The following is an 11439-nucleotide window of genomic DNA, read 5'->3' on the forward strand; positions in this document are numbered from 1 at the left end:
ACAAACAACAACAAAAGAAAAAAACCACCAGTGATGCACAATGCAATTGCTCACCACCTGCTGACCAATGCCCAGTTAGCTCCCAAGCCACAATCCGCCCTCCCAGTTAACTCTCCCCAGTTTATATACTGGGCATGATGTCATATGGTATGGAATAGCTCTTTGGCCAGTTTGGGTCAGCTGTCCTGGCGGTGTCCCCTCCCAGCTTCTTGCACCCCTCCAGCCTTCTTGCTGGCTGGGTACGAGAAGCTGAGAAATCCTTGACTTAGTATAAACACTACTTAGCAACAACTGAAAACATCAGTGTGTTATCAACATTATTCTCATACTAAATCCAAAGCACAGCACTATACCAGCTACTAGGAAGAAAATTAACTCTGTCCTAGCCGAAACCAGGACACCCTCCTCCCTGTTTAAAAACGCACTTGAAGAGAATCCTGTGACATCGTGACAGAAAGTTTACCAGTTTCGTGGGGCGTGTTTGGAACTCCTCACACGGTAAAACTGTAAGAAATGTCATGTTTTGTTTTGGAGGGGGCTTCTTTGCCAAAGTACATTAGTGTGGTAACTGCTAAAATAATCAGTGATGAAATAAGAGATGCTTAACTTTTAAAGGCTAAACTGGCAACTTAACTTCTTAAAAGAACAATTTAGACGTGTGTTGGTGTGGCTGGGTTTTGAGTATTTGGGGTTTTTTTCCCTTCTCCAAGTTTCCATAGAGCTTAAAACAATTTCATAGAGACCCATTTTCCAAACATGGAAAAACAAAAAGAAGTGTAAGCTTAGACTTGGTAGGATGTGTATTACACTGGGCTCTCAGTCTCCGCTTACACGGCATGTTAACATCCATATTCTGCAAAACTGCCTTTCTAGTTCCTTGCTGAAGCTGCTGTTGAATCTTACTAAAACCGCGATCTAAAGATGTGGGGAAGTAGTATTCCTATAAACTAGTGGTTAGAAGTGGTTCTACAGTAGCAAAGTCTCAGTTCACAGGCAGCAGCTCTTCATGGGACTGAATACTTGGGAGAAGGGGATGACACTGCTATGGAGATGAGGAAATGGCAAAGGAAACACCTATATATCTTCAGTTAAATGTAAAGTTCCTGTGCTGTCAGACTAAATGTTGCGTTAGCCCAGCATCTGGTTCATGACTGACTGAAAATCAGCGCTTAGGGAGGAGAAAGAACAAGGTAAGCTGGTGTCAGACTTCCCCAGTTGCTTTCTTATAACCACTTTCAGAGGCTTCCGGGGCCAGAAGTTGTTTCTAGATCGATTTAGTAACCTTCGATGGATTTCTTTATGAAGTTACTCAGTCTCCCCCTCAGTGTAAAATGTCAGCATCCATAGCACTGGCAAAGACTTCCACCGATCGAGACCTGCGAAGAACTGCCTCCTTTTGTGTCTCTTGAACCTGGCTCCTGCTAGCTTCAACCGATGCTTCCTTTGTATCAAAAGGAGCGTGAGCTCATTTTGATTTTTATCCGCTGTGTTCATGTCGCTTAATTTTTAGCCTTCTATAGCCCTTCCTACTGCGTTGCTGCTCTTTCCATGCTGAAGAGTCCTAGCTTGCTAAGCGTGTCCTGCATGTCTCCCTGGCCAGGGGCTGCCACCTCCCAATGTCTGGGCTGTACCTTTGCTCTGGGGACCACCACCGGCCAGTTACCCCGGGACTCACCCCTGGGAGCAGCTGGTGGAGGGGTATCAATCGCATTTTTTGCCATGGCTCAGTGATAGCAAACTGCTGGCCAAGTTGGGCAGAAATAGAAACCTGGCAGATGCAGGCAATAGTGAGCTGCAGCGTTTCTTGAAATTAATTTGGTGCTGGACACAAGGGTGGGCTCAGTGTCACCGCTCAGGAGAAGTACCTGCTGCCCCCATGCACCAGTTTCCCAGCAGCCGAGGGCCAAGTTTGCGTACGTGGGCTGGTGTCTGACCGTCTGTCTGCGTTGGGAGAAGGCTGCCCCTGAACTGCCTGGGTGCTCGCCTTGCCAAGGCGGGGCATGGTGCAAACTCCACAAATGGGTTTTCATTTTAGACCTCCGAAATGGTGCGTGGTAGCCTCATCTGAGAAAAAATCCTGCGTGGTCCCTTTGCCTGTGAAACAGTGGGCGGTGGCGGTGGTTTTGCAGGTACAGCTGTAGCAGGAGCACTGACAAGGGCTCGATTTGCAGAGCAATCCAAACCCAGTTTTCATTAGCTGGATGTTTACAGTCCAATAGGCATCTCACTTGCTATATCAAAGGTATGTTCCTTTATTGAATAGCTGTTTCTTTCCATCAATTTTCCTTTTTTGTTATATTAAGAAAGGCAAAGAACCAATATACTATATACCTTTCTTTTGCTTTTTTTCGCTTGGTCTCAGTCCTGGGGTGTTTGCTTGATTATTATTCAGTCTTTACTTAGGAAAACCTGGAACTGCTTTTTATACAGTCCATTTCTTACTTTTTTTTAAGTTACAAGGTCTTGTACTGCCCTATGGGCTTCTGGTGTTGCATTTGGAAGATACTCTAGATCTGATAGCTAGAAAACCCAAGCTATAGGAAGTAAAACATATACAGGTTTAATTTGCTCAGTGCTTTCCTGAGGTGCATGGAAGGAACACGGTGGCTGGCCAAGAACGGGGAAACTTCCCTCTGTGATTTTTCAGCGTGGGCTGGGGACAGCCCAGAGCTTCTGCTGTTCAACGCTGCTCCCAAACTGGAAACCATCAAATTGCCGGAGCATAGGGTTGGACTCGGGCTAATCAGCCTTGGAAACGATGTGTGAATACTGTGAGATGGAGTGTGCTGCGGACACCTCCAGCCACTGCCAACCCGGGGGCTGTTTCCAGTGGGAGCAGCAGAGTTTTACCCGGACTTGCATTTATCTAGGAACGGACTGGCCCATCACTGCAGGCGATGAGCTCGTTGGGTTCATCAGCTTGAGAGCACTGACGTACTTGGGTGGTTATACAGCTCCTGCTTTGCACAGAGAAGTGTCCTGGGAGACGGGCTTTAGTATCACCATTGAAATCCGATGGAAGCTGAACACTGAGGCTGCTGAGATTGCATTTGAAGATGAGTGCGTTAGAGTCTAATCAAAGCACTTGCTTGGATGTTTCCAAACGGCTGAGGCTGGGATGCGATGCAGCAAAGGCAGATCTGAGAAGAGGAACGGCAGCCCTGGGTCTCCTCGTGCCTCTGTGGCGGGGCTGGATTTTATCCATTGCTCTACAACCTCAGCATCGGATACAAAACGGGCTGTGTCAGAATTTCACTCCTCATCATAGCACTTCACACCTACATCCCAGCCTACACGCGATGAGAGAGTTGTGCTCATTCAGCCCCTGTAGTCTAAAATGCAGATTTGGTTCGGCTCAGGAAGTCACTCAATGGCAACGTGAGTGCTGAGGGCACCAGATATGAGTACTTTTTTTTTTTTCCTTCTTTCTTACTAAATAAAGGGGAAAGACTTACTGAAAGAATGCTACGAACCATTCCACCTTTCCGGACTTGCATATACGTATCACCACAGGTACCACTGTGGCAGAGAAGTATTAAAACAGAGATCTGAGTGGAGTTTTCTTCTATTGCTTCATCTCCTTTTTCTTCTCTTGCTGCTTTACCGCTGTTTTGGGATTGAAAGCTGGTCTTGTTGCTTCTTTGCTGTTAACAAAAAAGATGTATGCAAGGAGATACAGTTGCCGACAGTCCCGTCATCCTGCAGGTAGGAAGTCACTGGGCATATTTTGTTTTCTCTCTTACTGCTGTGGGTTCCTGCATCTTAAAGGGTTTATGTGAATATCGTAGCTGTTCAGTTCCGATGTTGCTGGCCAGCTGACCTCCCTGCAGTACCGCTGCTTTCGGAGTCGGTCAGTTGGTTACAAATCCATTGGAGCCATTTTCAGTGCAACCTGATTCCTACTTCTGCAGCTTGCAAATAGAAACCAGAGAAAAGAGGCAAGAGAATAAAATTAGGCGAGTTGGTCAAGCAGAGATCAGCTTGCACAGTTAGAAAGAGCAAAGTCTCTGCCTGCCAGCATCCTCGTCGGGGAGCGGCAGCCGTCCACAGCTCTGCTTTTGCATTGCCAAGTGCAACAGAAAACCTTTCTGCTGGAATAGAGGCATCAAACTCCCGTTGTCTCTGCTTGAGGGACGATCCGACGGTTTATCTGAAGGGAACATTCGCCCAAGCTTTGTTCAGTCAGTCCTCGGAGGGCTGGAGCGACGGTGGAGCCTGGCGCTCGGAGGACAGGACCGTTCTCTGGTTTGAGCAATTTCATTTTGAGGAAACGTTCCCCGAAGGAACAATAATCTCCGTTCTCTGAATTGCTGCTCTGCCCATTGCAGCCCAGAGAACCACAGCAGCGCTACACAAAGTTTGACAATTAGTTGATTTCGTCTTAAATGATTTTTTTCTGCAGCATGAAATCTACCTTTTTGTTGTTGTTAGCTTTTCAGAGGGCTTCTAGTAAAGGAGAGGAGCGAGGCACACCACCCATAATAAATCAGTTACAAAAGCAATTTTACCTACTTCTGTTTGCAGATTGTCCATGAAATGACTGTGATTTCATCCAATTTAAACTCTGCTTTACTGTTTAGGGATTGTGTTTTTCCCAGATAATCCCACGTTAATGACTCTAGGTCTGTATCTTCCTCACCGATCGTTTTCCCTCGCCGAGCAGCACAAAGCCACAGCTAGGCAGAGCTTTGCGTGGCCCGGGGCAGAGACGCCAGTGCCAGGGTGCAGATGCCCCTTTAGCTCCGGGTGCTTCTGGTGCCAGGAGAAATTACATGGCTCTTGCCCCGATGGGAGGATGATGTCCTGCATGTCTCCCTGGCCAGGGGCTGCCACCTCCCAGTCTCTGGGCTGTACCTTTGCTCTGGGGACCACCACCGGCCAGTTACCCCAGGACTCACCCCTGGGAGCAGCTGGTGGAGGGGTATCAATCACATTTTTTGCCATGGCTCAGTGATAGCAAACTGCTGGCCAAGTTGGGCAGAAATAGAAACCTGGCAGATGCAGGCAATAGTGAGCTGCAGCGTTTCTTGAAATGAATTTGGTGCTGGACACAAGGGTGGGCTCAGTGTCACCGCTCAGGAGAAGTACCTGCTGCCCCCATGCACCAGTTTCCCAGCAGCCGAGGGCCAAGTTTGCGTACGTGGGCTGGTGTCTGACCGTCTTTCTGCGTTGGGAGAAGGCTGCCCCTGAACTGCCTGGGTGCTCACCTCGCCGAGGCGGGGCATGGTGCAAACTCCACAAATGGGTTTTCATTTTAGACCTCCGAAATGGTGCGTGGTAGCCTCATCTTAGGAAAAAATCCTGCGTGGTCCCTTTGCCTGTGAAACAGTTGGGTGGTGGCGGTGGTTTTGCAGGTACAGCTGTAGCAGGAGCACTGACAAGGGCTCGATTTGCAGAGCAATCCAAACCCAGTTTTCATTAGCTGGATGTTTACAGTCCAATAGGCATCTCACTTGCTATATCAAAGGTGTGTTCCTTTATTGAATAGCTGTTTCTTTCCATCAATTTTCCTTTTTTGTTATATTAAGAAAGGCAAAGAACCAATATACTATATACCTTACGAAGTGTTAAAATACAAGTCTTTTTTTTGTAGTGCTTGCAGCATTCCCAGTGGGCCCCATTACTTGAATTAGACATTTTAAAGTAAAAAATCAAAAAAAACCCCTATAGACAAACAAGTCTCAAACTGAAGTTTGAGTGTTAGGTACTGTGTGTGGTCTTGCTAGAAATGAAATGTAACCCTATAGCATTTTTGGTTTTTTTAATAGGAAACTAAACCACATAATTTTTGATAACCATATTGTTATTGCATCTAACAACCTACTTTCTTACATAGCTTAGTAGGACATCTATCTTTTTCTGTTTACATCCCATAAAAATTAAGTTTATTACCTACCCAGTCACGTTGCTGATGCAGTGTAGATGTAGCTGTAGCAAAAGAGCAGGTATTGCAGTTCCCAGTAAGGGTCGCTGTCTCTGGTCAGCACTTTATATACCACGAACTTCGGGCAGGTGAGAACCCTGCCTGCCGCTCCTCCGGCCGCCTTTATGTCTGCTGGTGGTGCGCCCCGCCCCTTTCCCAGGGGACTGTGGGAAGGGCGGTGGGCGGGGCCCGGGGTATATGAGCCGCCGGCTCTGCTGCAGGAGCTCATTCTGCTCCTGGGCTTCCAGTGGTGCTGGTGCTCTGCTGTTCCTGCAGTCAATGGCGGTTCTGGAGCTGAGCTCTGTGGGCAGGTGCGTGTGTTGGCGTTAGAGAGGCGGAGGTGTCTGTCCGAGGTAAGGGCTTCTGCACCGTCAAGGTTCAGCAGCAGAAAGTGCGCTTGTAGGCAGGTCGTCTGTCTGTTGGTTTGGTTTGTTTGTTCCTTCTCAGGTCAGTGATGTTGTATGGAGGGGTCGGGCTGCCGAGGGGGTTTAACAGTGTGCCGCTTTTCTTTTTTTCTTTTGGTTCTAGGTGCGATGTGTTTTCCTGGAATTCCTGACTTTACTGAGGATGGAACCTTGTTTTCAGCCCTCCTGCATCTGTCTGTGGCTCCTGCACCCCACGCGAGTTTTTCCCCACGCGAGTTTTTCCCCACGCGAGTTTTTCCCCACGCGAGTTTTTCCCCACGCGAGTTTTTCCCCACGCGAGTTTTTCCCCACGCGAGTTTTTCCCCACGCGAGTTTTTCCCCACGCGAGTTTTTCCCCACGCGAGTTTTTCCCCACGCGAGTTTTTCCCCACGCGAGTTTTTCCCCACGCGAGTTTTTCCCCACGCGAGTTTTTCCCCACGCGAGTTTTTCCCCACGCGAGTTTTTCCCCACGCGAGTTTTTCCCCACGCGAGTTTTTCCCCACGCGAGTTTTTCCCCACGCGAGTTTTTCCCCACGCGAGTTTTTTCCCCACGCGAGTTTTTCCCCACGCGAGTTTTTCCCCACGCGAGTTTTTCCCCACGCGAGTTTTTCCCCACGCGAGTTTTTCCCCACGCGAGTTTTTCCCCACGCGAGTTTTTCCCCACGCGAGTTTTTCCCCACGCGAGTTTTTCCCCACGCGAGTTTTTCCCCACGCGAGTTTTTCCCCACGCGAGTTTTTCCCCACGCGAGTTTTCCCCACGCGAGTTTTTCCCCACGCGAGTTTTTCCCCACGCGAGTTTTTTTTTTTCCCCACGCGAGTTTTTCTACCATGCTTCTTTTCCCTATGTTTTCTTTCTCTCTCCCCCATTTCTCTGTCATTCTGTCATGCTCCCTGTGTCATGTACTTTTTCATTCCTCCAGCTCTCTCCTGCAGGATTCTTTCCTCTTCCACCCCTTTGTCCTGCTCCCTCTCCCTGTCAGTCTTTCCCTTTGTCCTGCCTCCTGTCCCTTCTCCCGTTCTTGCTCCACCTCTCCCCTGCTCCTTATCCCCGCCCCATCTCCATGCACTTCTCCTTGCCTTCCCCCCAGTTCTCTGTCCTGTGCCCTCTGTTGCCTGTCACTATTTTTGCTGTCTGCATCCCACTGCCCTGCTTCCCATTCATCTCTTTCAGCTCTAGCCTCCTGTCCTGCTCCCCAGCAGTATTTTTTTTCCCTCCAGCTCTCTGACCTGCTCCCTGTCATCCCCCCTTTTTCTCTCTGTCGTTCTTTCCACTTCCCTGTACCCCTCTCTCTGCAACCTTGTGTCCTGCTCCCTGTCCCCCCCTGTTCATATCCCACTGTCCTGGTCCCCATCCCTCTCTTTGCCTCTCTATCCCTCTGTCCCGGTCCCTGGTTTTTGTTTCTCCATCTCTGTCCGGTTCCCTTTCTGTTTTTTCCCCCTCTCTTGGTTACTCTGCTTTTCTTCCTGTCCCTATTTTTTCCCTCTCTTCATCCCTCTGTCTTGCTCTGTGTTCCCTCCCTCTCACTCCCCCAGCATCCTGCTGTGCTACCCATCCTTCTCCCTGTTGATTTTTTCCTGCTCCCTAGAAGTGTTTTTTTATTCTATTTCTGTTCTTCTGCCCATTGCTATTTTGTCATTCTTCATCTCTCTTCTGCTCCTCATCCTTTCCTTTCTCTCTGTCATTCTTTCCTCTTCTCTGTATCCTTGCATCCCACTTCCTCCTTCCCTCCGTCTCTATCACAGTCTTACTCCCCATCCTTCTCTTTTTCTTTCTGATGTGTGTCCCCCAACCCCTGCCTTTTACGTGTCCCGATCTTTCTCTCTACATCCTTCTGTCATTCTCCTTCTCTTGCTCTTCTCGCTTTTTTCCTCTCTTCCTGGCCCATAGCCACAGGCTGCTCCCAAACTCTGTCCTCATGGAAGCAAGCTGCCCCTTGAATAGGCTTTATTCTCCGTCGATGCAGGTGCCGGTAGCATCAGTTCAGGGCAAGAGCGGCGTCTCCAGAAGCTCCTGCGGAAGGAGGGGTTCCTGCCTGAGGAGAGCCCAGTAATCCCTGTGGATAACAGTTGCTTGCTCTTTCCCTCTCCCAGAGGCAGCGCTGAGGACTCAGTTGTGGGTTCCTCTCCGGGGATAATCATACCTTGCAGGCTACCAACTGCGTAAATAAGTAATGCTTTAAGATCCAAATGCATTTTGAAATGTTTTCTGGTTTTTTTTTTAGGGAACGGGCAGTCAACACATCTCAGTCTGGGACACTTCAACTTACCGTAGGCAACCTGAAACCGGAGCAGACCTACACCTTCCGAGTGGTGGCATACAACGAGTGGGGACCAGGAGAGAGCTCGCAGCCCGTCAAGGTCGCCACGCAGCCAGAGCGTGAGTGTCCGCAGGAACAGGCTCTTGGCGGGGGCAGCAGCAAGAGCTGTAGCGCTGAACTGCAGCTCTGCGGTTCTCATAGTGCCTTGGTTTAAGGTTTTCATATAGCTCCTCTTAGGAAAATATGGCCCCGTCCTTATGAGCGGTAAATAAAACCTTTTCTCGGTTTGTAAGAGTTCTTGCAGAGCATCTAGCTGCTCAGTAGCGGGTATTGCTAGTTTGTGTTGTGACTTTGACGATCGCACATCCCATCTTCTATTATGTGACAGCGTAAGTGATATCAAAAGCTATGCCGTGGTACGTAAGGAGTTGGGTTTTTTACAAGGAAGCATGATAAACTTCCTGAAAGATACAAAAACTTCCCACTGGAGTAAACGTTTTGGCTTATTCGTGTTTAAAAGCAAATATTTTCTATTAGGTAATGCTTAGCAGTAAGTGTGTTTTATAAATCTTTGGAGCAGGTGGAACATTTCAGTAGACACTTTCCTTTTTCTGTATGTCTCATTTTATTGTAAATATTTGCACACGGCTGGTCTCCAGAAAGAAGAGAAATTTCTTTGCGTGGAAGCCAGTTCAGGCCTTTGGTCGTCTGTATTCCCCTGCTCTGAACCTTTTCTGCAGTACCTGCTTTTATAATGAAGGAACCACAATTGCACAGCTTTAGAATAAAGGTGCAGGCTTTCACTGGACATAATGTTTTGTTTTCTGTTCCTTTCCGAACAGGTACTAGCGCTTGATTTCTCATTTTGACTGCTTCTGAACACTGAACTAACATTTCTGTACTACTTACCATAACCCTAAGATCTCAAACTGAGTGGTAGTGATCGGTTCAGGTCCTGAGACGTAGGAAACATCATTTTCCCCATATACTTTTCTATCTAAATTGAGTTTTCTTTGCCTTTTTGTTACCAATTTACTTGGTCACACGAGATCTTTCTGCAGTTCTTTGGAGTTGGCCTCATTTTTACCTGCTTGAAAGAATGACCTGCAAAGTAGCAGTTTCCTAACAGTACCGTACCCAGGTTCTGGAAGAGTGGTTTTAGGGTTTTGTCTATGCAGAAATTCACAATAAGCCAGTTTTATTTTTTCCTGTACCTGCCTCATCCCTTTTTAATTTTATTTTTTCCTTCCCGCTAGGTTTTACCGCCGACTTGAGATCCAGCACTGGTGGCCAGGCTTTTCCACAGTGTGTCTTTGATCGCTGGCAGGTTTTGCCTGGAGATCCTTACGATGCAAATTCTCATCCTTGGCAAGTTGTGGCTGAAACACGTCAACGCAAAGGCTTGAAGGAGGGTATTCCACCTCTGGATAACTTCCTAGATAAGTTATAATCACTTCTGTTTCATGTTGTGTGATGCGCTGCCCAGTTTTGTCCTGATACCGTTTCCTCATAAAACCAGGAAGGAAATGGGAAGTTTTTAGAGCGTCACATTGAATACACACACAGTGTTAACATGTTGTGATGATGGCACGATCACCTACTAAAAGAAGAAATAAAAATGACGTGCTAATTTGACTTACGGGATTGTTGTTGCCTCTATCTTGTCTGTGGTCACTGATGCCTCTGTCAAAAATACACATTAAAAAAAAAAAAAAATCAGTTGCCTAGGACTAATGGTGTTCCTTACAGTTTGCCTAATCCACAATTGTCTTTTAACCTAGGAAGCAGCTCCCTTCGTTGTTGCTCTTGCAGAAATTCTTGTTGAACTGTCAGGTTTTGTCCTCTCAGCCAGAAGATGCATTCTTTCATTTCCAAACTTGAATCCTCTGTGCTCTCGAAGACTGATAGCGAAAGGCTTGCAGTTACAGGTAAGCTTTCTAGCATCCAGCATCTAAATTTAAAGGCAGATACAGAAAATCCGCACTAATGTTGGAAATGCCTGAATTTTTGCTGCTGGACAGGCGCAGAACCTCCCGGGGCTGGCGCTGTATCACTGGCCAGCAAAGTCTTGCCTACACGGCTCACGATTGTTTCGGGCAGCTTTATCTGACCTGGAACTATGAAAATCAGAAGCCAGCTCAGGCTAACAGTCGTCAGGTGTATAGGTATAGCCTTGCTGTAACTAGTGTTTTAGCAGCTAGCTCACTTCCAGGAAATGCAGAAGAGGTAGCAAATGGATGGGTGGGGAAAAAAAAAAAGGGCCCGCTCTTGCAGCATGACTTTCATTGCATGCTGGTTGTCTGTGCAGTAGAGGGACTTTTGTATTAGTCTCATAAGCTTTACTTTCCTTCTGCAGTTGGTTTGAAGGTATCTTTGATACAGTCCACTCAAAGCAGTAACCAGATACTTCCATAGTGGAAACGAAGAGGTAAGAAGTCATCTAACCTTTTCTTCGTGACTTTTCTCGTGTTAGAAGTTCTTGGATAGACATTCTGATGCATTTTAGAACTTGAAGGAAAAATAAAATCTAAAGAAAATCTAGGTACAACGGACAGGTTTGCTTAGAGCAGGGCTAGAGTGGTACAGGCCTCCATTAAGTTGCAACCCCCAGACCCCTCTCCACCCACCACTGCTTAAGTAAATTCTTTGTTGTCTTGTGGAAGGTGGTGTCCTGAATGGGTGACATGGCTGCACTGCAGTACTCCAACCCCTTGATACGCATCATCCACAAACTCAAGTGAATTAAAGGATTTAGGCATTACACAAGCCTAGCAATTACCTGCTGTGCGTACATCAGCATTGCAGGAAAATGACATTGTTCACCTGAACACTTACCTCACAGCGCAGCCTATG

At 47.4% G+C, this 11439-nt stretch overlaps 1 protein-coding gene across 1 annotated transcript in view; it reads left to right on the forward strand.

Moving 5' to 3' along the window:
* The window catches only part of LOC127027385 (elongation factor 2-like), a 30886-nt gene that overhangs the window by 17588 nt on the left and 1859 nt on the right, over positions 1-11439 (forward strand). The window contains 2 exon segments of the mRNA XM_050913075.1: positions 9843-10514; positions 10943-11014. Of these exon segments, the coding sequence (XP_050769032.1) occupies positions 9843-10036 (194 nt within the window). The 3' untranslated portion in view covers positions 10037-10514; positions 10943-11014.

The sequence above is a fragment of the Gymnogyps californianus genome, chromosome Z (genome assembly GCF_018139145.2).
Source record: "Gymnogyps californianus isolate 813 chromosome Z, ASM1813914v2, whole genome shotgun sequence".
NCBI classification, from domain to species: Eukaryota; Metazoa; Chordata; class Aves; order Accipitriformes; family Cathartidae; genus Gymnogyps; species Gymnogyps californianus.